The sequence below is a fragment of the Chelonoidis abingdonii genome, chromosome 5, assembly GCF_003597395.2.
Source record: "Chelonoidis abingdonii isolate Lonesome George chromosome 5, CheloAbing_2.0, whole genome shotgun sequence".
Lineage (NCBI taxonomy): Eukaryota > Metazoa > Chordata > Testudines > Testudinidae > Chelonoidis > Chelonoidis abingdonii.
This window is the reverse complement of record NC_133773.1, coordinates 148,092,422-148,107,504: the sequence shown is the minus strand read 5'-3', so window position 1 is coordinate 148,107,504 and position 15,083 is coordinate 148,092,422. Positions and strand designations below refer to the sequence as shown.

The window sequence follows — 15,083 nt, the reverse complement described above, 5'->3', positions numbered from 1 at the left end:
CTGTTCTCAGTGGTACCAGATGACAGAAAAAGGAGTAATAGTCTCAAGTTGCAGAGGGGGAGGTTTAGGTTGGATATTAGGAAAAACTTTTTCACTAGGAGAGTGGTGAAACACTGGAATGGGTTCCCTAGGGAGATGGTGGAATCTCCTTTCTTAGAGGTTTTTAAGGGCAGGCTTGACAAAGCCCTGGCTGGGATGATTTAGTTGGGAATTGGTCCTGCTTTGAGCAGGGGGTTCATAGAATCTTAGAATATCAGGGTTGGACTAGATGACCTCCTGAGGTCCCTTCCAACCCTGATATTCTATTCCAATTTCCATTGGTCACTCACCGTTCAGCCAGGTCACTGAGATCTCTGTCCGGATGCGCTCCTCAAGGTTTCCTGTTGCTCTGGATATGATGGGTTGTGTCCCCAGGAAGTTGCTGACAGTGGCAGCATAGAGGACACCATCTAGAGGAAGGTCCAAGATGTGACAGGTGTGAAAGACACAAGGGACCAATGTGAAATGCAGGGAAAGAGATGGGGGAGGGGAAGGGAGTACACCGTGGCCAGGCTGTAATGCAGACCTGTGCCTGAACCTAGTAGGAAAATGTAGCAAATCGGACTTTGGTGTAGCATCTGGATGGCAAGGAGATGCTGGATTTTCCCCCATTTTTCCCCCAGGTTCAGCAGCTGGTTTAGAATGCTAGTGGCAACCACCTGTGGCCTCAGTGCTAACCCTGTCACGTGGCACCCTTCTCCAGTTGGAGATGGAAGGGAATCTTCCTAACCAAGTCAGTTACTGCACTCTGCCTGGGTACCCAGGGCTCAAGCACAGGCAAGAAAATGAGGACCAGGTTTAGGAGATTCTAGGTCATGGGGGCACCCTGGGCCTTGGTAGCCTCAGTCCTGGATGCTCAGGTCAGCGTATTTAAAAAGCGTTCACTTTCAAATACTAAATGGTTCAAGGTGGTGCAGACCTCATGCAGCCCACACCAGCTCCCGGAGTGGGCACCAGCAGATGCCGCTCTGTGATGTGCATAGTGTAATTTGTATCCCTCTCCAGCTCCGGGTCAGGATATGGATTATGGGGTTTTACACATAGGTCACAAATTCTGTTGAAAGATAGATAGTAATCCCAGGAAGTCATTGCCCCCATGTAGTGACTCTGGGGAACAAAGGGCTGGTGCTTCTGTCCAGTTCCTAATAGACAGGTGTCCACATTGCTACTGTAACTAACTGGTCCTGCAAGCAGTGTCTGCACAGGAGGCCAAGGACTGAACTCCCTTTACACCTGGATGCTGAGGGAAGCTTGTTCACTTGCTGCTGCTGCTGCCCCCAACATGCTTCTTCCTTCCAGAGCCACAGTCTTGCTCCCTGCACCAAGTTCCAGACCAAACCAAAATGCCACTGACACTACAACAAACATACCGACCATTACAGCTGCTGACTGTTGTGTAGGCTCAAAGGGGCATTTTCCCCGGCCACTTTCCTGCCGCTCCACGCTGCTGAAATTGGCCACTTTCTGCAATAAAAGCAGAGAAAGTTCAGCCACCTCATTTGGGTTTGGTGAGGGGCTTACAGACACCATCCCCCTAGGGGCTGTCTGGGGTGGGACAGGCTGATGTTAAGCTAGATTGTGTGAACTCTCAATGGTGGAAGTCCAAGGACTTGTCCCCTCCCTTGTTTAACTTGTTATTACAGCCAAGAGAACATTTATTTTTTACTGCGGTGCTTCGTTACAAAGGCCGTTAACCACTCACTGGAGGCCCCAATCCTTCCCTGGGTTCCTGCCTCACTACCACCCCACTCAGGACTGGAAATTTAATAGATGGAGGGAATGTTCTGTGGTTAAAACACTGCCTGGGGCCTCAGGAGGGTTCGACCCCTGGTTCTGACACAGACTCCCGGCATGACCTTGGGCAACTCATTTCTCCTTCTGCACAATGGGGATACTACTTCCATAGCTCACCATGAGGCTGAGTGTGAATTCCTTACGGCTTCTGAGGGCTCAAACTAGGGTGATCAAGCCACAAAAAAGCCTCTCATTAGCTTTAGGTTCATCCTTCTTGGCCTCTGCCCATTTCCCCAAGCAGGTAGCACTGGACTCTTCTCCTCGCCCATTCACCACCACCCCGTTTATTTCCTCCCCCAACAGGCACTAGGCCCTTACAATGAAGCCACACTGTGGATCAAAAGCAAAGGTCCCGCAGGTGAAGAGGTGGCTCTCATCAGCAAACTCCAGAATGCGGATGTAATTGTGACACTCTGCCTGCAGGGACAGAGAAAACAGTCATGACACAGGTACCGTGAAAAGCACAACCAGCACTGATGTCAAGGATTGAGTGCAAGAGAAGAGGCGCTGACTCCGTGGGTGCTCTGGGGCTGGAGCACCCACGGGGGAAAATGAGTGGGTGCTCTGCACCCATCAGCAGCTCCCCGCCCCACCGCCCTCACCTCCCAGCACATCGCGTCTCCGCTCCTCCCTCCCTTCCAGCGCTTGCCACCATCAAACAGCTGTAGTAAGCACTGCGAGGGAGGCGGGAGGAGCAGGAACGTGACACGCTCAGGGGATGAGGCGGGGCTGGGGCAGGGATTTGGGGAAGGAGTAGAATGGGGCAGGGAGGAGGAGGAGACAGGGTTGGAATGGAGGCGGGAGGGGGAGGAGTTGAGGTGGGGACTTTGGGGAAGAAGGTGGAATGGGGGCAGGAGGGGGGTGGGAAGGGGTGGAGTTGGGGCAGGGCTGGGAGTGTCGAGCACCCACTGGCACCAGAAGAAGTCGGCGGCTATGGAGGAGTGGACCCCTCTTGCTTACGTAGGTAGTAATTGCAGAGAAGGCACTCACAGCCATGTCAGCAGATGACATAAATACTCAGTTCCCCGCAGTAACTGACAACATGCTGGGAACACTGTGTAAATGTGTCATACCCATGAGTATGCCTGACTTTTCAGCCAGCAGAGCCAGAAGCAGCACCTAAGAGAATCTTTACCATGAAGGACAGACCATGAAATCATAGAAATGCAGGGCTGGAAGGGACCTTGAGAAGTCATGAAGTTATATCCCCTGCACTGAGGCAGAACCAAACAAGCCTAGAACCTCCCTGATAGGTGTTTGGCTAACCTATCCTTAGAAACCTCCAGTGATGGAGATTCCACAATGCAGAATCAAAGGTCAGAAGGAACCATCATGATCATGTAGTCTGACCTCCTGCACATCACAGGCCACAGAATGCCACCCTCCCACTCCTGTAATAGATCCTTCACTTCTGTCTGAGTTACTGAAGTCCTCAAATCATGGTTTAAAGACATTACAGAGAATCCACCTCCTTTGGATCCTGTTCCAGAGCTTAACTACCTTTATAGTTAGAAAGTTTTTCCTAATACAGTAGAACCCCATTTAACCATCTTTCTGTATTAACTGAACCAAGCCCCTCCATGTAGGCTTAACAGCACAAGCCCTGCACATTCACTTGATTATCCGAATTCTTTATTATCTGATCTGGCCCCGTCCCAAGTAGATTGGATAAACGGGGTTCTCCTGTATCAAACTGAAATCTCCCTTGTTACAGATTAAGCCGTTTACTTCTTGTCCTACCTTCAGTGGACATGGAGAACAATTGATCACTGTCCTCTTTACAACAGCCCTTAACATAAGAACAGCCATACTGGGCCAGACCAATGGTCCTTCTAGACCAGTATCCTGTCTTCCAACAGTGGCCAATGCCAGGTGCTTCAAAGGGAATGAACAGAACAGGGAATCATCAAGTGATCCATCTCTTGTTGCCCATTCCTAGCTTCTGGCAAACAGAGGCTAAGGACACTTCAGAGCATGGTTTTGCATCCCTGCCACATTGGCTAATAGCCATTGATGGGCCTATCTTCTATGACCTTATCTATTTCTTTTTTGAACCTTGTGATAGTCAAGACTCCATACCTCTAATCATTTTTGTTGCCCTTTTCTGAACCTTTTCCAATTCCAATATACCTTTAATTGAGATGGGGTGACCAGAAAGGCAAACATTATTCAACATGTGGGTGTACTGTGGATTTATATAGAGGCAATATGATATTTTGTGTCTTATATCTATCCCTTTCCTAATGATTCCCAACATTCTGTTCGCTTTTTTGACTGCCGTTGCACATTGAGTGGATGTTTTCAGAGAACTATCCACAAAGACTTCAAGATCTTTCTTGAGTGGTAACAGCTAATTTAGACCCCCATCATTTTATATGTATAGTTGGGATGGTGTTTTCCAGTGTGCATTACTTTACATTTATCAACAGTGAATTTCATCTGTCATTTTTGTTGCCCAGTCACCCAGTTTTGTGAGATTCCCTTTTAACTCTTCGTAGTTTGCTTTGGATTTAACTATCTTGAGTAGTTTTGTGTCATCTGCAAATTTTGTCACTTCACTGTTCACCCTTTCTCCCCGATCATTTATGAATATGTTGAATAGCACTCGTCCCAGTACAGATCCCTGGGGACACCATATTTACCTTTCTCCATTCTGAAAACTGACCATTTGTTTCCTGTCTTTTAATCAGTTACTGATCCATGAAAGGACCTTCCCTCTTATTCCATGACAGTTTAATTTGCTTAAGAGCCTTTGGTGAGGTCAAAGGTCCTTTCTGAAAAATCTAAGTACACTATATCCACTGGATCCCCCTTGTCCACAAAGAATTCTAGTAGATCAGTTAGGCATGACCTTTCTTTACAAAAACCATGCCGACTCTTCCCCAACAAATCGTGTTTATCTATGTGTCTGACAATTCTGTTCTTTACTATAGTTTCAAACAATTTGCCTGATACTGAAGTTAGGCTTACCAGCCTGCAATTGCCAGGATTGTATCTAGAGTCTTTTTTACAAATTGGCGTCACATTAGGTATCCTTTAGCCATCCAATACAGAAGCTGATTTAAATCCTGGGTGAGAGAAAATGAAGAAATTCTGCCCTGTTTTGCTACAACAGGATCCTTTGATCCCTGGTCATGTAGTGCACTATCCAATGAGCTGCCCGGGGACAAGGATGGGGTGGGCCTGCCATGTCGTCTGTACAGTATAAAGCACACTGCTGGTTCTCAGACATGAAGCCTAATGAACATTTACTGTTCTCAGGGCCCAGTGCTACCCCACGCCCTGTTCTAAGCCAAACAGACCATGCAGCAGTTCTCAAGGCTCCTGTAGCCCTAGGGCTCAAAAAGCAGGTGGGATTGTCTGGGAAAGCCTGAGGGGCAGGGCAGAGACACTATCATAAAAGAAATATTGCCACGGTACAAGGCACAGCCAGCATCTACTAGCAATAATGTTTTTAAAACTTTAGAAAATGATACCAGGTTCGAAGTGCAGCAAGACCAGAGGTTTATTATTTAAAACAAGTGTCCTACTAGAGACAAACTGAAGCATGTGTACAGGAGGAAATGCAAACGCCCAGGGTAAATTCTTCTGCTTCTTTCTTTTTGTGCTAATAAAAGTAATCAGAAATAAAACAGAAGTAGGGAGAGGGTCAGAGAAATTCAATGAGAAAAACATGATTGAATCCAGCTCACCAAATGGAGTCCTAGATGCTTGCAACTCTGACCCATCCTACCTTCCTCTTCTCTCTGCAACTGTTGTTTAAACCCACTTGCTAGGTCTGGTCTTAAAATGTAGCTCCCAATCCTGCCAACAGCTACATGAGTACATCAAAGATTTGCTACCGCAGAGTGCCGTCTCATTGTGAGACCCAGCATCGCAGCCCCACTCTCCACCTTATGACTTTGGTGATCTGTGCAGTACTTGGACCAGCAGCCTGCTCAGGCTAAGCGTCCCACTAGGAAAATTAGTGATTTCTTTTGACCGAGGTGGTAAATCAAAGACCAAGAAACTCTGAGACGCTTCCCACAGTGAGAGAACAAGCTTTGGCCAGGTACAAGAGGCTATTTTTCAAATCAAATTATGAATGTTTGAAAATGTGCCACCAACATTTGTTTGGAAGGAAATCGCTGGCACACAGACACTACGGCGGTAGGCACCTCACCCAGCCTGAGCACTGAAATTTGCTATTATTACCCTCAAAATGTTTGTGGCCGAACCACAATTTAAAGGCAGGAGCATCAATAAACTTCTTACCACCACAGCAGAGCTGCTGGGCTTACCCCTAACACTCCTTCTCCCCCACCAGATTGACATGTAGAAAGTGGAGGTCTGGAAGCAACCCAGCTCCTATTCACAGTCAGATTCAGACAGCGTCCAGGGGATTAACTGTCTCAGAACACAAGGCTCATCTGACCAAAACAGGGATGCACGAAGCCTGGTCATTCACTGGACAGGAGGTAGCACCAGGTGCTTCAGAGGAAGGTAGGAGCACCCCCCTGCAGACAGTAAAGGGCTAACCTGCCAGAAGGTAAGCTGTGGGTTATACATAAAGCAGAAGGGTCTATCCCTTGCGCATGTTTATGTTTATCCAGTTGCTAGATAAAGGCAGCTGATAGTAATGGGAGATTCGATCATTAGAAACGTAGATAGCTGGGTTTGTGATGACCGGGAGAACCGTATGGTGACTTGTCTACCTGGTGCAAAGGTTGCGGATCTCTCGAGGCATCTAGACAGACTTATGTGTAGGGCTGGGGAGGAGCCGGTGGTCATGGTACATGTGGGTACCAATGACATAGGGAAGGGTAGAAGAGATGTCCTGGAAGCCAAATTTAGGCTGCTAGGGAAGAGACTGAAATCCAGGACCTCTATAGTGGCATTCTCAGAAATGTTCCCAGTTCCATGCGCAGGGCCAGGTAGGCAGACAGAGCTTCAGAGTCTCAATGCGTGGATGAGACGATGGTGTAGAGAGGAGGGGTTTACATTCATTAGGAACTGGGGAAACTTTTGGGATGGGAGGAGCCTATACAGGAGAGATGGGCCCCACCTAAACAAAGCGGACCAGACTGCTGGCACTAAAATTGAAAAGGTTGTAGAGCAGTTTTTAAAACTAGGAGATGGGGGAAGGCCGACGGCTGCAGAGGAGCATGTGGATCGGACACAGACTTCTCTTAGGGAGAGTCTGATGATAGGGAATCTCCAGGCTATAGTCAGGAAACAGAGGATGGAAAGAGGTAAGTAAGGGCCAGATCAGATGATAAACATTCACATAAAAAGAATCTGACACATCAGAAGAGGGCAACAAACAAACAGGGACAAGTTTTTAAAGTGCTGTACACAAATGCTAGAAGTCTAAATAATAAGATGGGTGAACTAGAGTGCCTCGGAAAAGGAGGATATTGATATAATAGGCATCACAGAACCTGGTGGACTGAGAGCAATCAGTGGGACACAATCATTCCTGGGTACAAAATATCAGAAGGACAGAACAGGTCGTGCGGGTGGGGGGGAGTGGCACTATGTGAAAGAAAATGTAGATTCAAATGAAGTAAAAATCTTAAGTGAATCAACGTCCATAGAATTCTATGGATAGAAATTTCATGCTCTAAGAAGAATATAACATCAGGGATCTATTATTGACACCTGACCAGGATAGTGATAGTGATGACGAATGCTAAAGGGAATCGAGAGGTATCAAAATTAAGAACCAGTAATATGGGGGATTTCAATTATCCATAATTGACTGGGAACATCTCACTTCAGGACAAAATGCAGAGATAAAATTTCTCAATACTTTAAATGACTGCTTCATGGAGCAGCTGGTATAGGAATCCACAAGGGGAAGCCAACCTAGATTAAATCCTGAGTGGAGCGCAGGACTGGTCCAAGAGGTAACTATAACAGGACCGCTTGGAAATAGTGACCATAATACGATAGCATTCACATCCCTGTGGTAGAAGAACATCTCAAGCCCAACATGTGGCATTTAATTTCAAAGGGGTTTAGTTAAATAGAAGTTAAAAGGTACAGTGACTAAAGTGAAATCCCTGCAAGCTGCACGGCACATTTTTAAAGACACCTGTAGCAGGGTGGTCCCTGCTCCTGCCCGAGGGGTTAAAAGACAGTCTGGGAGGGGCTGTGGCTGGAAGAAAGCAGCTTATTGGCGGCTGATTGGGGGAAGTGGCTGCAGCTGGGGCCACTCCCAAACAGACTCAGCTGGCCCTAAGAGGGGAGAAGCCAGGGGCAGACAAGTCTTCCTCGTTGTAGAGGGAGATGGCCCTGTGTGCAGGGAGCTAGAGACAGGGTACCTGAGTGAAGCAGGGCCGGAGAAAGGCGAGGAGCTGGGGAGCTCCTGGAAAGCCCAGGCTGTGGCTGCATATGAGGCCAACAGCTACTGGGGGTTGCAGAGAGCAGCCCACGGGTAGGCAAGGCAGCAAGTCCAAAACCTCCTTGCCAGTGATGAGTAGGCTGATACTGCAGTCTGCCCCAGGGCGTGGGGCTAGACTATGACTGGCAGTAGCCATTATACTGAGGCAGGTGGGGATAGTCGGGTGAGAGTTCCCCAGGGAGTGGAGACCCAAGACTGAGGGATACTGCCAGGGACAGCACCCCAGATAAAAGGGCACTGGGGTCCAGGGAGGGACATGGGGGGGCCAGAGGACAGGCGGACCACTGCCTGCAGAGGGTGCTCAGAGCTGAATCGAGCTAATTCCCAGAAGTCACCAGCAGAGGAGCTGCAGGGGGGAGTCTGCTTGTCTACAACACCATAATGAGGCCAACTTTAAAGTATATCCCAAATTAAGAAACACGGTAAAAGAACTAAAAAGAGCCACCCTGGCTTAACGACCAATGTAAAAGAAGCCGCAACAGATAAAAGACTTCCTTAAAAAGTGGAAGTCAAAATCCTACTGAGGCAAATAGAAAGGAGCATAAAAACTGCCGAATTAAGTGCAAGAGTATAATAGAAAAGCCAAAAAGAAGTTTGAAGAACAGCCAGCTAAAACTCCAAGGAATAAAAAATGTTTAAGTACATCAGAAGCAGGAAGCCTGCTAAACAACAGTGGGGCCCTTGATGATCGAGATACAAAGGAGGCTTAAAGACAATAAGTCATTGCAGAGAAACTAAATGGATTCTTTGCTTCAGTCTTCACAGAAGCAGGCTAGAGACCTGCTTCTGGCTTGCATATATAAACCTGCCCTGAAATTTCCACTACATGCGTCGACAAGTGGGTATTCACCCACGAAGCTCATGCTCCAATACGTCGTTAGTCTATAAGGCGCCACAGACTCTTTGCTGCTTTACAGATCCAGACTAAACATGGCTACCCTCTGATACAATGAAGTGTCACTAGAGGCAGTTTTGGAATTAAATTGATAAACTCAACATAAGTCACCGGGACCAGATGGCATTCACCCAAGAGTTCTGAAAGAACTCAAACGTGAAGTTGCAGAACTATTAACTAAGTTTGTAACCTGTCCTTTACATTGAATTCTGTACCCAATGACTGCAAGTTAGCTAATATAATGCCAATATTTAAAAAGGGCTCCAGAGGTGATCTAAGTCAGTACCCGGCAATAGCTGAAACAATAGTTAAGAATAAATGTCAGACACACAGGAAAACAAACTGTTGACAAGTCAACATGGTTTCTGTAAAGGAAATCGTTTACTAATCTATTAGAGTTCTTTGAAAGGGTCAACAAACATGTGGACAAGGGGGATCCAGTGGACATAGTGTACTTAGATTCAAGAAAGCCTTTGCAAGGTCCCTCACCAAAGCCTGTTACGTAAATTAGCCTGTCATGGGATAAAAGGGAAGGTCTTTCATTGTTTGAGAACTGGTTAAAGACAGGGAAAAAGGTAGGAATTATAGTAAATTCTCATAATGGAGAGGGTAACTAGTGGTGTTCCCCAAGGGTCAGTCCTAGTACCAATCCTATTCAACTTATGCGAAATGATCTGGACAAAGGGGTAAACAGTGAGGTGGCAAAGTTTGCAGACATACTAAACTGCTCAAGATAGTTAAGACCAAAGCAGATTGTGAAGAACTTCAAAAGATCTCACAAACTAAGTGATGGGCAACAAATGGCAAAGAAATTTCACGTGGATAAATGTAAAGCAATGCACATTGGAAAAAATAACCCAACTAAACAGAATAATTTGATGGGGGCTAATTTAGCTACAACGAGTCAGGAAAAAGATCTTGGAGTCATCGTGGATAGTTCTCCGAAGATGTCCATACAGTGGAAGAGGCAGTCAAAAAACAAACAGAATGTTAGGATCATTAAAAAGGGATAGAGAAAAGACTGAGAATAATTACTGCCTTATATAAATCGACGGTACGCCCACATCTCGAATACTGCGTACAGAGTGGTCTTCTCATCTCAAAAAGATATACTGACACTAGAAAGGTTCAGAAAAGGGCAACTAAAATGATTAGGGTTGGAGAGGGTCCATATGAGGAAAGATTAAAGAGGCTAGGACTCTTCAGCTTGGAAAAGAGAGACTAAGGGGGGGTGATAGAGTTAAAAAATCATGAGTGGTCTGGAGAAAGTGAATAAGAAAAGTTATTTACTTGTTCCAGAATACAAGAACAGGGCCACCAAATGAAATTAATGGGCAGTAGTTTTAAAACAAATAAAAGGAAGTTGTTCTCACGCAGACACAGTCAACCTGTGGAACTCCTTGCCTGAGGAGGTTGTGAAGGCTAGGACTATAACAGCGTTAAGAGAGAACTGGATACATTCGTGGTGGTTAAGTCCATAAATGGCTATTTAGCCAGGATGGGTAAGGATAATGGTGGGTCCCTAGCCTCTGTTTGTCAGAGGATGGAGAAGGATGGCAGGAGAGAGATCACTTGATCATTGCCTGTTAGGTTCACCCCCTCTGGGGCACCTGACATTGGCCACTGTCGGTAGACAGGATACTGGGCTAGATGGACCTTTGGTCTGACCCGGTACAGCCGTTCTTATGTTCTTATCAAATGTAAGTAGACTGTCTACCAGAGAAACACTCCACCTCTCTGAATTCTGAAAAGCTCTCAACTCCATGATATACTATGGCAAAGGGAGTCCACAGATTTATTGGGCATTGTGTATAAAAAATTTCCTATGAGCTGTTTTAAATTGGTTTCCTTTTGATTTCATTGACTGCTTCCTTGTCTGTACTGGGAGAAGATAAACAGGATTCTCTATCTACCACTCATCTAGACAGTGATTTATTTGCATGACGACAATAGCACCCACAATGTGCTAGGTGCTTTTCCAACGTACAGAGTAAAGTCCCTGCCCCAAAGAACTCACAAAACCTCTCTCACTAGCCTCCTCTACTAATTAAACATAGTCCTAATCCTTTTACTATCTCCTCACAGGGAAGTCTTTCTACATCCTAATCATTTGCCACCCATTCCCCCACACACCCTCTACTTCTTTCTTTAATTCCCCTCCAACCCTTCCCCCCCCACACCTTTTCTATATCGGGTGAACAGAATTGAGTCTGATAACCCGGTGAGGGTATGCCATTGATTACTATCATGGTATTACAACATTCTGGGTGTCCTTTGCACCCCAATCCTTATATATCTTGCCATACCTTTATCTGTTTTTATTCTGTATTATTTGTATTATAAGGTTACCGAACGTACTCAACTGAGATTAGGATCCCATTGTTCTGGGTGCCGTACATGCCCCTGGAAAGACAACCACTGCCTCAGAGCCTGAAGTCTAAACAGGAGACAGATATGGAAGGTAAAACAGGCACAGAGAAGTGAAGTGACTTAACCAAGGTCACTTGGCAGGTAAATGGCAGAGCCCAGGTCTCTTGATTCCCAGCCCCATGCCTATCCACTAGATTAGACTACCTCCTCTCACACTTATCAGGGAGAAAGAACTGATTCAAGGATGAAAAACCAGAAAGGACTAGAGAGGCTGAGGGCAGGTATAATGCCCAGGTCTCAGAGACCTTCACTGAGTGCTTGGCCCCTTACTATAGCCAGAGCGGGACTGGCCTCAGAACAGAGAGGGTTGTGATAGGCAGAGTTTATTGCTGGTGCTGGAAAAGATCAAAACCTTCAAGGGAATGAAGCCCATAGAGCACTAATGCAGTAAGACTGGTCTCTCTGATGACAGAATTCAATTGGCAAGCTAGGAGCATATGAAAATGGGCTCATAATGGAAACAGCTTTGTAACCTGAGTTTACCAAGTGCCATCAGACCTGGGAACTTTACTTCTATGCAGATGAAAGGCTAAACTGATTATTTTTGCATGTAATCAGTGCCCAGGATGAGCAGGAAAGGGAGCCAGGGGAAAGTGCAATCCACCAGCATTCTCCCAAGGAATGCCTCTCACACATATAGGATAGAGAACCATATTTCGGGAATCAGTGACTCTGAAAAGACCTTGCGGGTTATGATGGAAATCAGCTGAACACGAGCTCCCCATGTCATGTGGTGGCTCAGTGAGCAAATATGATTCTTCAATGTATGAACAGAGGAATATCGAGTAGGAGCTGGGAGGTGATCTTACCCATATATACAGCATTAGTGAGCCTATTACTGGTTACAGTTCTGGTTCCTGAAAGGGCAGTTGATAGCTGAAAAGGAGAGCTACAAGAATGAGTGAAAGTCTGAAAAACTTGCCTTATAGTGAGAGATTGAAGAAGCTCAATCTGCTTAGCTTAACAAACAGGGCTAAGAGGAGATCTGATCACTGTCTACAAGCACCTACATTGGGAGAAGATTTCTGATAGTAAACTGCTTTTTAAAACTAGTAGATAAAGGCAGAACAATATCCAATCAACCGCTGAAAACTGAATCTAGACAAATTCAGACTAGAAATAAGGCTTAATTTTCAACAGTGAGGATGATTAACCATTGGGATAATTTACCTGGGGACAGTGGATTTTCTGTCACTTGTCAGTTGAAGATTGTATAACCAAAGCCAAAAAGGGATTTTAGGTATACTGCTTCCGCATCGGTCAGTGACCAATCTTCTGGCAGTAATCTCAGGGGAGAGGTGTGACATTACACCCCATGTTCTTTATGGAAATATAGTTATGATATGAAGATGGTATAACTAAGATATACTTTATGCAAGATGGGTCTTGTAAGATATCATTGGAAAAGTAATGATTTACTGAATTTGTTTATCCAATTTGTATGCATGTATCATTAAATTTGTACTAAGCTGGAAAGACCATGCTGAATTCAAATGTGCTACAGTGGATAGCCAAACAATTAGGTTATGAAGAAAAGTACACGAAGCAAAAATTAACCAGAACAGTCTGACTAGCACCTCTCAAGATAGAGACTACACACAGAAAACAAGGTACTCACTTGTAAGTTGTCTTGAGATGTTGCTCTATACCATCCAGTAGGTGCGCGCGCCGCGTGCACACATTCGTCGAGACTTTCACCCTACAACACTCGGTGGCCGCAGGCGGCTGAGTGGCACCGCATGCGCTGATATATATAGCATGCTGGCCCGACCGCCTCCAGTTTCTTCGCCGGCACTCAACCAGAGGTGAAGAGGCGGTGGAAAATGACAGCCATGGAAAACATAAGTGATAACTTGTTTTTCTTGGTCTGGCTCAACCATTCAGTAAGTGATCCAACTTAAACAGCGTGGCTGGTCGGAGCGAGGGCGGAAGAAGACGCTCATCGAAGGCAGTCGCGTCTCGAGATGGTCAACCACGCATAGGCGAAAATGGCACACGGACGACCAGGATAGCCACCCGGCATATGTCTGGACAGGGCCTGGCCAGAGAAGCACGAAGAGCCCGAAAAAGGTTAAAGCGGTATCCCGGCAACGGACGGACAAATTCGACCTCGAACACGAAGTTACCCAGAAAATCAGGTGAATAAGGAGAACCTCATACGCTTCCAGCTATGAATAACGGGCGACGTCACAAGGATCTGGATGAGAGCTGATGAGAGCAGGCCGGCAGAGACATCTAAGGTGCAGCGCTGGTCACGCGATGGTGGCCGGTCGGAAGAAACGGCAGAAGAAATACTTGAAAGAGAATTGAACAACTTCGAGGAAGGCGTGGTGGTCAGCTGCACCTTCTGGAAATGTGTAAGGTGGGCTACAACACGCACGAGCGAGTACGCTGCTGAGAGGTGATAGCTACCAGAAGGACGCTCATGCAACCAGTAAGACAGCAATCAAAGGCAGATCTAAGGAGTACAAGTCAGACCCACGAGGGCAAGGAGGTTAACCGAGGGTAAGTCTCTTTCAATCTTAAGGAACCTGGAAACGATGGGTGGGAAAAGGTGACAGTACGACTCTCAGGATGGAGTGGAGATGCGGCTAAGAACCTAATGAAGAGGAGGCTAGTCCTGGCTCTGAATCGAAAGTAGTCCAGATACAGAGACGGAATGGCAGAGGACCTGGAACTCCGCACAACAGAATGGAGAAGCCTGTCCACTTTGCGATAAGTGGCCGCGTAAGGTTCCTGCTACTAAAAGGACTTGTGACTGGGAGCATGGCGCTCAGCTCGTTCAACCAGACAGGAGCGCTGTGCAGTGTAGGGACGGGAGTCTGGTGCGAAGCTGCCGAAGTCTGTGTAAGGTCTGGTAGAGAGTAGTGAATGAGGCGCCAGGGACAGGTCGAAGCAGCAGTGTACAATACTGTCTCGCATGCCGAAGCGAGCAGGATCAGCTGGCCTGTCCTGCGAACTTGGAGCAGGACTGGACTAACGGGAAGCATACAGGAGAACCCCGTCTATGGAATGAGAAAGGCGTCGAGAGGGAGCCGGGAGCGCCTGCAGGAGCAGAAATGGACATCGTTCTCTTCGAGCGAATAGGTCTATCTGGGAAGCCCACTTCGAAACGAGACGTCCGACGGATGGACTATCAGTGTCAGAACGATCGTCAGGTGGCCGCTAGAGTTTCGGACCCGGAGAAGGAGGCATCAGGTCGATCGACTGTGCTATGCAAAGTCCACAGTTCAGACTCTGGCAGAGGAGAAGATCGGTTCCTTGCTTTGTATAAATACATGGCGTTGTGTTCCGTGAAATGGCACGCAACGCCCTGTAGCTGCTCGCGAAATGCCTGCTGCCAAGCGGACGCTTACTCGCGTAATGAAGTGAGTGGAGCTCGGGCAAGGACCAAAGACCTTGGTCTGCAGATGGCCGAGTGCGCCTCACCCAGAGAGAAGCATCCGCGTCAGGAAGGCGAGGTTAAGGCGTGAAACGCCGACGCGCACACATGGCGGGGTCACCACCATTAGGAGCCCAAATTGGTGAGGGTATGGAAAC

At 46.8% G+C, this 15,083-nt stretch overlaps 1 protein-coding gene across 1 annotated transcript in view; it reads right to left on the bottom strand.

The window, feature by feature from the left end:
- SEMA4F (ssemaphorin 4F) overlaps positions 1 to 15,083 on the bottom strand; it is a 224,451-nt gene that overhangs the window by 64,593 nt on the left and 144,775 nt on the right. The window contains exons 4-6 of the mRNA XM_075066742.1: positions 2,152 to 2,246; positions 1,410 to 1,503; positions 330 to 449 (exon numbers count right to left, since the gene is read on the bottom strand). Coding sequence (XP_074922843.1) covers positions 330 to 449; positions 1,410 to 1,503; positions 2,152 to 2,246 — 309 coding nt within the window. The remainder of the gene's footprint in view (positions 1 to 329; positions 450 to 1,409; positions 1,504 to 2,151; positions 2,247 to 15,083) is intronic.